Source organism: Pelobates fuscus, chromosome 5 (genome assembly GCF_036172605.1).
Source record: "Pelobates fuscus isolate aPelFus1 chromosome 5, aPelFus1.pri, whole genome shotgun sequence".
Lineage (NCBI taxonomy): Eukaryota > Metazoa > Chordata > Amphibia > Anura > Pelobatidae > Pelobates > Pelobates fuscus.
Genome location: NC_086321.1, coordinates 167,528,282 through 167,545,251, shown reverse-complemented (window position 1 = coordinate 167,545,251; position 16,970 = coordinate 167,528,282). Strand labels below are relative to the sequence as shown.

The 16,970-nt window shown below is 42.9% G+C and overlaps 1 protein-coding gene across 3 annotated transcripts in view; it reads left to right on the top strand.

Moving 5' to 3' along the window:
• The window catches only part of MYO18B (myosin XVIIIB), a 560,248-nt gene that overhangs the window by 261,744 nt on the left and 281,534 nt on the right, over window positions 1–16,970 (top strand). For all 3 annotated transcript variants that reach the window (XM_063454642.1, XM_063454641.1, XM_063454640.1), the window contains exon 23: window positions 16,015–16,080. In XM_063454642.1, coding sequence (XP_063310712.1) covers window positions 16,015–16,080 — 66 coding nt within the window. The remainder of the gene's footprint in view (window positions 1–16,014; window positions 16,081–16,970) is intronic.

The window sequence follows — 16,970 nt, the reverse complement described above, 5'->3', positions numbered from 1 at the left end:
AGTGTATGTGTGCCAGTGTGTGTATGCCAGTGTATGTGTGTATGCCAGTGTGTGTATGTCAGTGTATGTATGCCAGTGTGTGTATGTCAGTGTATGTATGCCAGTGTATGTGCATGTATGTATGCCAGTGTATGTGTATGCCAGTGTATGTATGCCAGTGTATGTATGCCAGTGTATGTGTATGTCGGTGTATGTGTGTGTATGTGTGTATGCCAGTGTGTGTATGTATGCCAGTGTATGCCAGTGTATGTGTGTATGCCTACGTATGTATTCCTATGTGTGTATGCCTGTGTGTGTATGCCTGTGTGTGTGTATATGCCAGTGTATGTGTATGCCAGTGTATGTCAGTGTATGTGTATGCCAGTGTATGTGTGCCAGTGTGTGTATGCCATTGTGTGTATGCCAGTGTTTGTGCACTGTGTGTATGCATGTGTGTATGTCTGTTTCAGTATTTGTATCTGTTAGTGTGTGTGTGTGTGTGTATTCCTGTGGGCAGGATTTGGAGGCTTGCCCTGTGGGCGGGCTTGAAGGGGGGCCCAGACCTTGAGCTGTGTTAGGGGCCCCAACATTTCAGTGTATGTATGTCAGTGTATGTGTATGCCAGTGTATGTGTATGTCAGTGTATGTATGTATGCCAGTGTATGTGTATGCCAGTGTATGTATGCCAGTGTATGTATGCCAGTGTATGTGTATGTCGGTGTATGTGTGTGTATGTGTGTATGCCAGTGTGTGTATGTATGCCAGTGTATGTGTGTATGCCTACGTATGTATTCCTACGTATGTATGCCTGTGTGTGTATGCCTGTGTGTGTGTATATGCCAGTGTATGTGTATGCCAGTGTATGTCAGTGTATGTGTATGCCAGTGTATGTGTGCCAGTGTGTGTATGCCAGTGTATGTGTGTATGCCAGTGTGTGTATGTCAGTGTATGTATGCCAGTGTGTGTATGTCAGTGTATGTATGCCAGTGTATGTGTATGTATGTATGCCAGTGTATGTATGCCAGTGTATGTGTATGTCGGTGTATGTGTGTGTATGTGTGTATGCCAGTGTGTGTATGTATGCCAGTGTATGCCAGTGTATGTGTGTATGCCTACGTATGTATTCCTACGTATGTATGCCTGTGTGTGTGTATATGCCAGTGTATGTCAGTGTATGTGTATGCCAGTGTATGTGTGCCAGTGTGTGTATGCCAGTGTTTGTGCACTGTGTGTATGCATGTGTGTATGTCTGTTTCAGTATTTGTATCTGTTAGTGTGTGTGTGTGTGTGTATTCCTGTGGGCAGGATTTGGAGGCTTGCCCTGTGGGCGGGCTTGAAGGGGGGCCCAGACCTTGAGCTGTGTTAGGGGCCCCAACATTTCTGATGGCGGCCCTGCTGGCACACATACATACATACATACAGACACACAAGACACACAAGACACACATACAGACAGACAGGCACACATGCAGACACACACACAAACATACAGACAGGCACACATACATACAAACATACATACAGGCACACATACATACAGACACACACACAGGCACACATACATACAGACACACACACAAGACATACATACAAAGACACATACACACATACAGACAGACACAAGAAACATATACATACAAAGACAAGACACACATATATATATACAGACAGACACACACACACATACACACGACACATACAAAGACACACATACAGACAGACACACACAAGACATACATACAAAGACACAGACACACACAAGACATACATACAAAGACACATACACACACAAGACATACATACAAAGACAAGATACATATATACAGACACACACAAGACACATACATAAGACACACATACAGACACACATACAAAGACACACACACAAACAAACACACATTATATTTAAGTCACCCTCCTGTTTCCTACCTTTATGGTGCAGGAGGGTGACTTTCCCTGGGGTCCAGTGGTGGCTCAGGTGGATGGGAGTCAGAGTTCCCACTCTGACTCCCTCCTCCTCCTTCCTCCCGCGCGGCTCTCAGTTTTAGCTGGGAGGAGTGACCGGGGAATCACTTCCTCCCAGCTCTGTGATGTCATCACAGGGGGCCCGGTCGCGCTGTTAAAGCGCCCAGCGCTGACCGGGCCCCCTCACAATCCACATCCATCGGGTGGCCCTGACAGCATGGGCCACCCGATGGACCCCTCCATATGCGGCCCCGGCGGATTGCCGCCCGGGCCTGGGCCGCAAGTGGTGATGGCGGTACCCGGTCGCAAGGGTACCGCCGGCTCGCATACGCCCGCCCGCTCACCCAATCTATAAAAAAAATTGAAAATCCCTACCGCCCACCTGGAATCCCGAAACGCCCACTAGTGGGCGGTAAGGACCAGGTTGACGACCCATGGTTTAGCGCATGAAAAATGGGGGCAAAAACAAAAGTGCTGCGCTTATAATTTTGTTAAGTGTAATTGTCTCATTATTTGTTAAATTTCTCCCTTTAATCATATTGTAAAGTGCTGCGAGAATAAGTTGGCGATATTTAAATACCAATAATAATAATGTGTTGTCTACACCTCTGGTCGAGCATGTCCAGCACTCTGATGCATGTAGGCATATAGGATGTAAAACAGACATTGCCTAACCAAGTATAAAAATCATCTCTCACACATGCAGCCAGTGGTGTATTTTGGATGTGTGCTGTGCTAGGCATGACAGAACTTGGGCACCCCCTAATTTACAATGCCACACCTCTTCCTGTTAAAGACTAACACACTTTGACTGACAGACACACACTCTCAGATACACTGACATACACACACACACTAATTTGACACAATGTGACAGAAACACACAATCACTGACTAACTCACAGACACACACAATCACAGACATACACACACAATGACACAGACACACTCACTTACTGACACCCACACACCCACTCACAGACACACACACTGACAGGCATACACAATCACTCAGACATACACACACATACATACACATTCACTGACAGACACCCACACTCAATCACAGACACACACAATCACTCAGACACACAGGTGCCCTGACAGACACACACTGACAGACACACACACACACCCTCACACACGCACACACACACACTGACACACACACACACACACACACACACACACAATCAATAAGACACAAACACACATTAACAGACAGACATACACTCACAGACACACACAGCCACTCAGACATACATGCCCCCTTTACAGACACACACTGACAGATATACACACACACACTCTCACTCACAGACACACACACTCAGTCACAGACACACACAATCACTCAGACACACACTGACAGACATACTCACTCACAGAGACACACTGACACACACACACACACACACACACACTGACAGCCAGACACACATACACACACTGACAGCCAGCCACACACACACACTGACAGCCAAATTGCAATGAGTTTTATTGCAGCTTAGTTATTTATTACCAAATGACTAGCCGCTGGGTTACTCTCAGTTATGCTTCGTAAGCAAAATCGATTCATAAACTTCAGCTCATCAAGGTGCTGAGAAGGACCTGCTCCCAGAAACAAGCTTTCTGATATTGAGTGTTTACTTGCTGTTTGGGTGAGTTAGCTCCTTAGTCAGCATATAACAGTTTGAGCCAGCTAAACTGATTTTGAATTTAGATTTAAGGCATCACCTATATGGTCTCACAGGTTTCTTGCTAAAACTGAGTAGCAAAGCAGTATTTACAGAATCAGCTTCCAAGAGTTTGTCTCTAACATTTTGAAACTTAGTAAACATTAATACACTATATCATGAAAATATAAATATTTGCCCGAGTGGAAATACAGAAAAAAAGAACTGCATAGAAAATTTATAGTTTCATAACTGTTGTTTATGGTGTTATTTTCTTATTAGGCAATTATCGTTATCTGTTTCCAAAAGATTGCTTTATGTGTATTAATCTTCTTTTTTATGTTACATGGAGAATGTGAAATTTATAAGCAAACACCCTGGTGAGAAGCAGAGCAGATGAAAAGACTAGTCATTGAGTCACATGAATAATTTAGATAGAAGATAGAAGGATGTACAGTTATACTTTGAAATGAGAGTTTTAACATGCAGGTTCCTGGAGCTATGAGTAGGATAAATACGGGCGTAGGGATTTAGTGTTCAGTCTGTGGAATATCCCCGCTGTTTGACACAAATAATTAAATATATATTCATATATTATTATTTATGACTGTCTTTGCCTCTGTGATCTGAGATATTACCGCTTCCAATAAATCTGGCTACATTTGGGATATATGAAGCTGTGATAATATCCCTCCTTGGAGTTTCTAATGGCCAAAAAAGTAACTCTAATTTAGTGGCTGTACAGAAATATGAAAGAAATAATTATTTTAATTGTCAGAGTGATGAAGCTGTAGAAAACTGTGACCTCCACTAAATTTTGATATACAGGTTTAAATGTATTCATAATGCTAGAGAAAATTGGCTTCATGGTAAAATTACTCTATATTCTGTTTTATTGCTGAGTGCATCACATACTTTGTTTTGTGAATCATTAAGATTCTGAAATGAACTTTCGTGGACTGTTCTTGTGTTAAAAAGTTGCTGTTAGTGGCCTTTTACAGTCAACAATAAATGTCAAATTCTTAATAAGGAATGGAAGAAGGAAACACACTCAATACACAGGGTGCTTAACTGAACCTCCCACCACCCTCAGCCTCATCACCTCCCACCACCCTCAGCCTCATCACCCCCACCACCCTCAGCCTCACCACCCCCATCACCCTCAGCCTCACCACCCCCCCACCTTCAGCCTCACCACCCCACCCTCATCACCCCCCACCACCCTCAGCATCATCACCCCCACCACCCTCAGCCTCATCACCTCCCACCACCCTCAGCCTTATCACCTCCCACCACCCTCAGCCTCATCACCCCCACCACCCTCAGCCTCATCACCCCCCACCACCCTCAGCCTCATCACCTCCCACCACCCTCAGCCTCACCCCCCCCACCACCCTCAGCCTCATCACCCCCCACCACCCTCAGCATCATCACCCCCACCACCCTCAGCCTCATCACCTCCCACCACCCTCAGCCTTATCACCTCCCACCACCCTCAGCCTCATCACCCCCACCACCCTCAGCCTCATCACCCCCACCACCCTCAGCCTCACCCCCCCCACCACCCTCAGCCTCACCACCCCCACCACCCTCAGCCTCACCACCCTCAGCCTCAGCACCCTCAGCCTCATCACCCCACCTTCAGCCTCACCACCCCACCCTCATCACCCCCACCACCCTCAGCATCATCACCCCCACCACCCTCAGCCTCATCACCTCCCACCACCCTCAGCCTTATCACGTCCCACATCCCTCAGCCTCATCACCCCCACCACCATCAGCCTCACCACCCTCAGCCTCATCACCCCCACCACCCTCAGCCTCATCACCCACCACCACCCTCAGCCTCACCACCCCCACCACCCTCAGCCTCACCACCCTCAGCCTCATCACCCCCACCACCTTCAGCCTCACCACCCCACCACCTTCAGCCTTACCACCCCCCACCACCCTCAGCCTCACCACCCCCACCACCCTCCTCCGCCTCATTAACCTCCACCACACTCAGCCTCACCACCCCCACCACCCTCAGCCTCACCACCCCCACCACCTTCCGCCTCATCACCTCCACCACCTTCAGCCTCACCGCCCCCACCACACTCAGCCTCATCACCCCCCACCACCCTCAGCCTCATCACCCCCACCACCCTCAGCCTCATCACCTCCCACCACCCTCAGCCTCATCACCCCCACCACCCTCAGCCTCACCCCCCCACCACCCTCAGCCTCACCACCCCCACCACCCTCAGCCTCACCACCCTCAGCCTCAGCACCCTCAGCCTCATCACCCCACCTTCAGCTTTACCACCCCACCCTCATCACCCCCACCACCCTCAGCATCATCACCCCCACCACCCTCAGCCTCATCACCTCCCACCACCCTCAGCCTTATCACGTCCCACATCCCTCAGCCTCATCACCCCCACCACCCTCAGCCTCATCACCCCCACCACCCTCAGCCTCATCACCCACCACCACCCTCAGCCTCACCACCCCCACCACCCTCAGCCTCACCACCCTCAGCCTCATCACCCCCACCACCTTCAGCCTCACCACCCCACCACCTTCAGCCTCACCACCCCCCACCACCCTCAGCCTCACCACCCCCCACCACCCTCAGCCTCACCACCCCCCACCACCCTCCTCCGCCTCATTAACCTCCACCACACTCAGCCTCACCACCCCCACCACCCTCAGCCTCACCACCCCCACCACCTTCCGCCTCATCACCTCCACCACCTTCAGCCTCACCGCCCCCACCACACTCAGCCTCATCACCCCCCACCACCCACAGCCTCATCACCTCCCATCACCCTCAGCCTCACCACCCTCACCACCCTCAGCCTCACCACCACCCTCAGCCTCACCACCCTCACCACCTTCAGTCTCACCACCCCTCACCACCCTCAGCATCACCACCCTCAGCATCACCACCCTCAGCCTCTCACGATCACTCTCCCTCTCACGATCACTCTCCCTCTCACCATTACCCCCCTCCCTCTCCCTCTCACCATCACCCCACACCATCACCCCCATCTCCCTCTCCCTCTCACCATCACCCCCACACCGTCCATGACACCCCTCTCACCATCACCCCCTCTCCCTCTCACCATCACCCCCTCTCCCTCTCACCATCACCCCCCTCTCCCTCTCACCATCACCCCCTCTCCCTCTCACCATCACTCTCCCTCTCACCATCACCCCCCCTCCCTCTCACCATTACCCCCCTCCCTCTCACCATCACCCCTACACCATCACCCCCCTCACCATCACCCCTCTCTCCCTCTCTCCATCACCCCCACACCATGACCCCCCTCTCACCATCACCCGCCTCTCACACAACACACTTCAAGCAGCTACCCCATACACGTAGGGTCTCAGACAAAAACGCAAACATGCTCACAGAGACATACATTCACACACACAAGGATACTCTGTCAGACACACTCTCAGGCACACACACAGGTAGACAGTGCATCAATGTGTATATGTGACACTTTTTTGTTAGTGGGGCCTCATGTTTGCTTTTCGCCTAAGGCCTCATAAAGTCTAGAGCCGCCTCTGGATCATGGTTACATTTAAAAACAATGGATTTATTTGAATCTGATTTACAAATTGAAATTAAGTAAAAACTCTCCTTTCTTGCTAAGGTATCTTTCTGAATCTAAATTACACTTCTTAGTAAGAGGACCACTTGACCAATACATGGGTACCATAATAAGTAATGGTTACAATAATAATAATAATAATGAATAAGCAACCTAGTCTTTTCATAGTTACCATTTTGAGGTAGGGGCCTATGAACATCAATAGTTAATGAGGGGAATATTTAATTAAACTGGACTGTTTTCAATCAGGGTTACAATATGTGAAGTGGATAGGCACGAGTAAATGAGAGGTATATTCAGGAGAAGAGGGCTGACTCAGAATTTAGTCTTGACTTTGTCCATTTTTTTGTCTTCCTAATATATATTCTCACAACTCCATTCAATGCTAAATAAATACAAGAAATATCCAGCCAAATGTAACAGTGAATATACTAATCTGTAATGTAATAAGGCTGTTCATTTCACGATTTTCAGCAAGTCTCTGCTCTGCTACATTTGATTGTATTTGAATTCATGTGCATAATATGTATGTCTGCTGCGTATGGATGGATACTGTGTTTGTGTACTACATTATGTATGTGTAATATTGTGAATAATGTCTAGGCAATCTGGTCTAGGCGACCTGACATATCTGTAATTTTTTCTGTGTGTAGCTTTGTATGTGGAATGTGCCTTTGAGTGTTCATTATATGTTACAGTATACTGCATTGCAGACTGGGCTGCAGACTGGGCTGCTGTATCAGATGTTTTGTAGAAAAGCCTGGTCTACCAGTAGCTGCACTGGATGAGCAGGTACCTGAGTGGATAAACATAGAAATTCTGTGCCAGTGGCTGAGTGCCTGGGGAACAATTATCCGTTTAGAAAATAAGAAGGCAGGAGAGCTGGCGACAATGCATCCTGTTGCATAAACCAGATTGCCTAGACTGTTAATAGCACAAGGAGCAGAGTATTTGCAGAGCAACACATGCCAAATATATATTTTATATTTTTTTAAAAGAAACAAAATCCTACCATGGCACTGCTCCTGTGGTTGATGGTGTTACAATATCTCCTAGTTTATTTTAACTCACCTAGCCCCCATCATTTTTAGTTTTTCATGTAAGCAACAGATGAAGCAACAAAGTGCAATCTGTGACTGCTCTACGTTATGGCTATTTTGAATCATATTTCACAGTAAGCGAGGGATTACAGCCAATTTTATTTTTCTACAGACTTTGACAAAAAAAGAATATTATAAAATAAAAAAATCCTGTTCTGTTAAATAACGTTTGAAAAAGCTACTAAATATTCAGTGGTTACTAAAGCCAGCACTGAAATGAATAATACATTTCCACACGCTACATCAGACAAAGCTTCTACACGTTTGTCGATTGATTTCAAACTATAGGTTTTTAACTTGACACTCTGTAAAGGTCAGTATTGTTATCGTACGCCTCCACGGAACATGATAGCAACATTTCAAAAGGGGATTGATAAAATATGCATACCTCTTGAAGGAGGTCTTTTCATATTTTTAACTGATTAACTGATTAAATTCAGCAACACTTAAAGCCAACACAAAAAAGTTTCCTTTTCACTTGCAGTGACAAAAAGTAATTTAACATTTTCTTTGTGTGCTACCACTGGGATGTTAAACATTTAAAAAATTCTGTTTTGGTTGAGCATATGAATTGATTGAATATTTTAGAGATTCAGTCATTAGGGCCTTTTTTAAATTTTTAACACAAAATGAAGGACTTCATGTGCAGCCCAACCTCTCTCTTCTATTTGCTGGTCGAGGCTCTTATTTAGTATTAAACCATTTGAAAGTGGTTTCAGACTGAACTGTGGAATGTTGATGGTTGCTGATGGAACACTATGGCACAGTGATAGACTGAGAACATTAGCTGATGACTTGATGGTATTAATTGGTATGATGAACATTACAAAGAGTTGCACTCTGCCTTTTCCTTAACTGCAATGGGGAACATTCAAAAACAGTTTAACACAGAACTGTTGTAAGAGTATCTCTTATAAGTATGTTTTGGGGATGGCTTTCTCTAAGCCTGTTTGGATGAGTAACCTCTGATATGAAGTTTATATCCTAATTTCCTGATCAAACACGGCAGCATTTACCTATGGGTTAGCTATTCCAATCACAGCAGAAAGTTCAGGAAATAGAACTTGAAAATTGGTATAAATAGGGCAACCCCTCCCCATCAGGCAGTCTTTTTTTTATCATCCTCACAGCAGTTTGGAAATAGCCTGCTGTAGATTTTTATTTGATGTTTACTAGGCCAATATTTTTGTAGGCCATGCCAAGGTTAAACCACTAATCCCTGAAGACCCAGCAAACCGCGCATATGCATGAGCTGCCTCCATAAGTACCACCTTTAGTGACCCAGGTCTGTCCTAACTCTGTCCCTGAGGGAATGACTGTGGTCCACTGGTTACATGAGGCCAAGTCAGGGATAAACCTCTTACCCTGAAGACCCATTAAACAGCACTTATAAAGTGAAGACCTTGGAATGCCCCTTTTAGGTATACCCCCATGTCCGGGGTCTGTTATATAACTTCCCACAGTCGTGATGACAAATGACATATGGAATACATTTAGAATACTCTAGTTTAAACAGTTTAGACTGAGTTTTTCAAATCCCCATTTGCCACTGGAGTAGTGGCCTGCAGTAGTTAATATGTCTTCATGGCTGTTTTGTTTGATATACCCATCACAGATAAGTACATTAAAAGATTACTCCAATGTCCATGACAACGTCTGTTTCTTTAAGTTGTAATTGGAGAAGGAATCTGGCTGAGCAGTGTTTCAGCTTGAAACACTGCATATCCAAATATATTTGTGTACATGGGGCTAGTTACATCCCTGGTACATGTTACATTGGCAGTCCAGAATTCTGTTCTGTTCCATTTTATGTCTGTCATCAGCACAGATTGCACGCTAGCAACTGATGTAATCGTCTTCTAAAATCTTGTGTCTCCCCTCCCTCCCTGCAGCTGTTCCACCTCCCTATCCCCTCAGTGCAATTGTTTTTAGGCTACTTCCTTCTCTCCCTCTCCACTACCTCTACATTTGCTAGCTCAGAACATGTGCATTCACTCAGATCTGGAAAAATGGGTCAATCAAAGGCTTCTCTATTAGAAAACTTTGATTGGACTTTGCAATAGGAGGCGTGAAGTCTGGAGGAGGTGGTGGCAAGCAATACTGGGAGCTATGGCCGGTGTTGGATTCCAGGTAAGAAAAAACCCATTTAGGACCTAAAGTATAATGCCAAATGGGGCATCTTTCATTTCATTTTTTTAAGTTAAAACAGTTGTAGTAATCCTTTAATGACTAGCAGGGCCGGACTGCGAAAAAAATTTAGGCCCGGGCCTTTTTTTAATCAGAGCAGCCCCCTAAGAAGGGGGCGGGGCCAGAGAGGGTGTGTTTTGTCATCACTAATGACAAGCACGCTCCCTCTCAAAGTGAGCATGTTGGTTCAATGCGCAGAGCCCTGCTGAAGAGCTCTAGCATCAGAAAAAGGCCCTGTATTTGTTCTGCGCAGTGCAAGCAAATTTAATAACATGCTTGCACTGTGTTTGCTTTTAAATTGTCTCTGGTGTCTCCACAAGTGGGATAACAGAGGACAAAAGTGCCAGGAAAGAGTATGGTGCATGTGTTTGGAGCCTGCTTGTGGGATTGTGTGTGTGTAGAGTGTGGTGTGGTATTGTGTAAATAGGTAAATTTAATTTGTGTTTGTGGTGTAATATGTGTGGCTAGGGGCTGTAGAGAGTGTGTGTATAGGGGGCATAGTGTTATAGGGGATGTAGTGAGTGTGTGCATACGGGCTGTAGTGTGTGTGTATAGGTGACATAGTGTGTGTAGTGGTTGTAGAGAGGGTGTGTTTAGAGATTGTTGTATGTGTTTGCTTTCAAGGAATGTAGTGTGTGTAGGTGGTGCAGTGTGTGTGTATAGGAGATATAGTGTGTAAAAGACCCAGAGTGTGTATAGGAGATTGTGTGTGTGTGTGTGTGTGTAGAGGATTAAGAGTGTATATAGGGTAAGGGATCTAGCGTGTATCTGGAGCGTAATGTGTGTAGTGGTGCAGTGTTATGGGGTGCTGTAGTGTGTGTGTGTGTATATATATATATATTTATATATTATATATATATTTGGACTATTGTATGTGTGAGGGGTGCAGTGTGTGTGTGTAAGACGGGTGCTGTGTGTGAGGGTGTTTTTATCTGCCGTCACATTCTAGGTTTTTTCTTTGTTAACTCACTGAGGGTTATTTTATAGATTATATATATATATATATATATATATATATATATATGTGTGTGTGTCTGAGGGTGCTGTGCCTGTCTAAGGGTGCTGTGTGCATCTGAGTGTGCTGTGTGTAAGTGAGGGTGTTGTGTGTGAGTGTGGGTGCTGTGTGAGTGATGGTGCTGACTGTGTGAGTGAGAGTGCTTTGTGTGTCTGAAGGTGCTGTGTGCGTTTGAGGGTGCTGTGTGAGTGATGGTGCTGTCTGTGTCAGTGAGAGTGCTTTGTGTGTCTGGCTGCTTTGTGTGTTTGGGTGCTGTGTGTGTCTGAGGCTGCTGTGTGTGTCTGGGTGCTGTGTATGTCTGAGGGTGCTGTGTGTGTCGGAGGGTGCTGTGTGTGTCTGGGTGCTGTCTGTCTGAGGGTGCTGTGTGTGTCTGAGGGTGCTTTGTGTGTCTGAGGGTGCTGTGTGTGTCTGAGGGGGCAGTGTGTGTAAGGGTGCTGTGAGTGTCTGGGGGTGCTGTGTGTGTAAGGGTGCTGTGTGTGTCTCGGGGTGCTGTGTGTAAGAGTGCTGTGTGTAATGGTGCTGTGTGTGTCTGGGGGTGCTGTGTGTGTCTGGGGTGCTGTGTGTGTCTGAGGGTGCTGTGTGTGTGTAAAGGTGCTGTGTGTGTCTGAGGGTGCTGTGTGTGTAAGGGTGTTGTGTGTGTCTGGGGGTGCTGTGTGTGTCTGGGGGTGCTGTGTGTCTGAGGGTGCTGTGTGTGTCCTGGGGTGCTTTGTGTGTAAGGGTGTTGTGTGTGTCTGGGGGTGCTACGAGTGCTGCTAATGGATATCCTGGCTGTATTTTAACTCTGTACCTCCAACTATAAATAGTGCCTGGGTTTTACCATAAGTAAATGCTGCCATGTTTGATCAGGAATAAGGAAAATTGCTTCATACTTACTATAATTTTCTTTTCCTGCTCATTATACATGGCAGCATTGTGTTCCCACCCATATACTATATGAGTTGTGAAGCTAGTTACAAAGACTGCCTGGTCTAGGCCTACTACAGCAGACTCTTTCCAAACTGCTGTGAGGACAAGAAAAAAAGACTGCCTGGTGGGGATGGGGTTTGACCTATTTATACCAATTTCAGAGTTCTATTTCCTTTCTGATGTGAGGGTGGAGCTAACACATGAGTAAATGTTGTACTAAATAATGATCAGGAAAAGAAAATGACGGTATGAAGGAAACTATTTTTCTTAATTCTTGAATGTTGACCATCTGTGCTTCTCTGTTACTCTCTACAGTGCAATACGTTATAGGAAATTGGTTAATGATTAGACATGGCTTGCTTGTGTTGCAGTGCAATATATTACAAGCCCTTGATCAACGATTAGACATGGCACACTTGTGATGTGGCTGTAAAGTCGGTTTTATCTGGCCTTGAGCGAATCCTGCCATAGGAAAGTTATGCCTCTATTACATAGATTTATGACATGCTAGAAAATGTTCATATTCCTTCAACACCTTGTCCTACTGGAATGTTCTTTTTTTTTTTTTACAATTTTACTTTTTTCTGATCTCAAATGCATTGCTCACATCTCTTGCACAAAGATTTTTAATATGGACAATGGAAATGGGATATTTCTTCAAATGGCAATGCCACACTTTCACCAGTTTTTGTCAAAGTTGTAATTAAAAGACCAAAAACATAATGTCACTCTACAGATACCAATGACAGATCCCAGGAACGCCTACATTAATAATGCTCTAATCACCCATCATGATGATTTAATGTAGACTCTAAAAATTGCAGTAATTAAATGATTTTCATATTGGCCAACCAGGAAACATATAATGATCAAGGAATTATGTGTCTTTAAATCATCCTTAAACAAATACTGTATAATAGCCCAATTTATGTTTTTAAGATTACCTTCGGCTTTCTTGCTTTTTTAACACTTCTTCTTAAAAAGTCACGCTCAGATACTGGGATTTTGCACCTCTCCAGTGCACTCCCAGGGAGCTGCAACTGTTACTGTTTTGTTGTTTGAGCTCCAAAACAAAAAATAAATCTAAATTGCATGGATTTAACGTGAGCATAATGAGCACTTCATGCCGTGAGTGAATTTAAATAACACATAAAATACAAATAAATAATTAAAGGATCACTATACACAGACATGTATTCCTGACCCTGTAGGGCTAAACCCACCATTTAGGTGGTTTGCCCCCCCCCCCCCCCTTTGCTTCCCTATAAAAGTTTAAAACTCAGCTTATTTCCAGCACCGCGCGGGAAAATCATGGGAATAAACTTTGGGAACACCTCATACAAGTCAAAATGATCCAAACACTCAGTGGGCATGGTACTGCTGTTACAGCTGTTATCATGAAGTTTGGTGATCTCAGCCATGGATGAGGGGCCAGCCACAAGCATGGGAGAATGGCAAGTAAAATAGTATAGTAATCCTTTAATGTAAATGACTTGGTCACCTAAATATTTTTTTACCCATATCCCCAAAATCGAATGAATCCTCTATTTCTGTTTGAAATGTTGGAAACTACAACATGCAATTAGGAATCTGTACAGATACATGTATACTCGAGAAGCATATAACGATATAAGACACAGGTATCAGAATTATTATTATACCATACTTAAAAGCGCATTAACACATAATGGGTTAATTTAGTAAGGCATGCTGTACAAGGCTCAGAAAACGTACAGGATATCCAAGTGATTTATAACACTTACAAGCATTGATGGATATTGCATCGTGAATCTGGTCATCTGTTATCAGTGCTGGGAAAACCTTGTAATGTTATTGAATGGATCTTTAAATCATGAAATGCAGTAAAGACTCGGATGGTTCCAGCAGCAAATTCATTTTGGAAACGTTGATGGTGTCATCAATAAATTCTGTGTGCACAAATTTTGAGGAAATTGTTTTCCATAGAGATTCGTGCCAGGTGTGATAAGCACCAGTTATTTATTAACAGAATGTCATTAATAGAATAAAAAACATTAATTAAGCCCCTAGTGACCAGACTGTTTTTAAATTTTCTTACTGTTAAGGACCAGGACTATTTCTACATTTCTGCGGTGTTTGTGTTTAGCTGTAATTTTCTTCTTACTCATTTACTGTACCCACACATATTACATATAGTTTTTCTCACCATTAAATGGTCTTTCTGAAAAAAACAACATTATTTTGACCCCCAAAATCTGTTAAGCATCTACAACCCTACGAAAAAACATCCATACTAAATTGTTTCTAAATTTTGTCCTGAGTTTAGAAATACCCAGGAGTATTTATAGGGCTATAAGTACAAGTAGGACATTGCTGTTTTAAAATATATATTTTTAAAATGTATCAATAGTGACATTGTAACAATGTTATCTGTCATAAATCTCTGAATCACACCTCACATGTACACATTTTTTTTAAAGTAGACAACCCAGGGTATTCAATATGGGGTATGTCCAGTCTTTTTTAGTAGCCACTTATTCACAAATACTGGCCAAAATTAGCATTTATATTTGTTTGTGTGTTAAAAATGTAAAAAACAATTATGAACGCTAACTTTGGCCAGTGTTTGTGACTACTAAAAAAGACTGAACATACCCCATTTGCAATACCTTGGGTTGTCTTCTTTAATTCTCATTCCTGGGCTACCATATGCTTTCAAAGGCAACATAACGAATCTGGCAAATTTCAATGTGAAAAACAGAAAATTAAGCCTTATATTTGACCTTATAACTTTCAGAAATACTATAAAACCTGTACATGGGAGATACTGTTATTCTCGGGAGACTTCGCTGAACACAAATATAAGTGTTTCAAAACAGTAAAAGTTATCACAACAATGATATCATCAGTGAAAGTTCAGTTTATGTGTCAAAAATGCAAAGAACTTCACTTTCACTGACAATATAATCGCTGTGATAGGTTTACTGTTTTGAAACACAAATATTTGTGTTCAGTGAAGTCTCCCGAGTAAAACAGTACCCCCATGTACAGGTTTAAGGGTGTCATGGAAAGTTACAGGGTAAATACAGTACTAGCAAATTAAATTCTCTGGACTTTCGGCCTGGGTTGTCAGGCAGGTCCCGCAAATTGCAATCAATAAAATTACTTAATTATGTAAAAATATTACATAAATATGCACATAGAATTTAAATATATATACGTATTTAAATATTTAAAGTCTGTGTAGATTTATGAAATTATTTATGTATATGGATATATATATATATATATATATATATATATATATATATATTTAGTATTTTTATTTATTTACATATATATATATATATATATATATATATCCATATACATAAATAATTTCATAAATATATATATTTAGTATTTTTATTTATTTACATATATATATATATTTTGGTATACTTTGGTATATAGTTTGGTATACTTTGTCCTCTCTGTATCTTTCTTTATATTACTGAACTAGAATGTAATCTCCTGCAGCAAAACCCAGCAGGGTACTCTTTATCCCCGTATAACAGAGCAAACAATCTCTTTGCTAATACATATTGGGTTTTTTTCAGGCATTGGAAGAACTGTTTCAGCTGCTTGACTTGGAAAAGAAGAGTATTGTGATGGGGTGCAGTCAGGTACAATGTTTGATACAATGTTTCACAATTCATCAACTTTCACTGTGTTTTTTAAAAATAATGTCTGTTTTTAGGTTGTATCTAAACTCTTTTTTTTTCATATGTAAACTTAGTGGCTAGTGACTTGTAAGTATAGTACTTGTAATTATATAATTATATAGTAACTATAGCCTGTAATTAAGTGATCTGCTTGCCATAGGCTATTAACGCATAATACAAACATTCTTGTTGTTAGAATGCCACATTATTCTGTAATTAAAATGACAAATATACTAAAATGCGAGTTTATTACCATGTATATAAATGCACTACTTAACTTAATTTTTATTATAATTATTATTATAAACAAACACTGTAACCTGTCCATTCCAACAATCACACGGATCTTCTACCAAGTGTTCAAAATCAAATCAGATGCATTTTTTTATTTTTCTAATGCTGATGACCAGTAAAAAGTAATTTTACTTACATTTGCTCACTCAGTGCAAGTCTTCGTGGCTGACCCACCTGCTTGGCTGAGATCATCAAGATTGAGATAACAAAAATTGATTGAAAAACCTAAGAAGGAGACAATAACCCATTTAGATGGTTTTATACACAATCTACTCCAGAATCCCTTATCCACAGCGCTACACAATTCATATTTGTCTAGCGAGGCTGTAGATTTTTAGTACTTATCTTTTAAACTTAGTGTTTCTCTCTATGGACGCTTATGAACTTTTACACTGCCTAAACAGAAGCTACAACATGTACTTTGTTGCTCTGTCTGAGATTCTTGGACAGTTCTCTATTTCTCCTAGTGGGCTGTTTTAACTCATAATAATTTGTGCGGTTGATAGGTCAACCAATCACCTTATAAATGAAATGAAATGCAGGGTGTCTATCAAGAC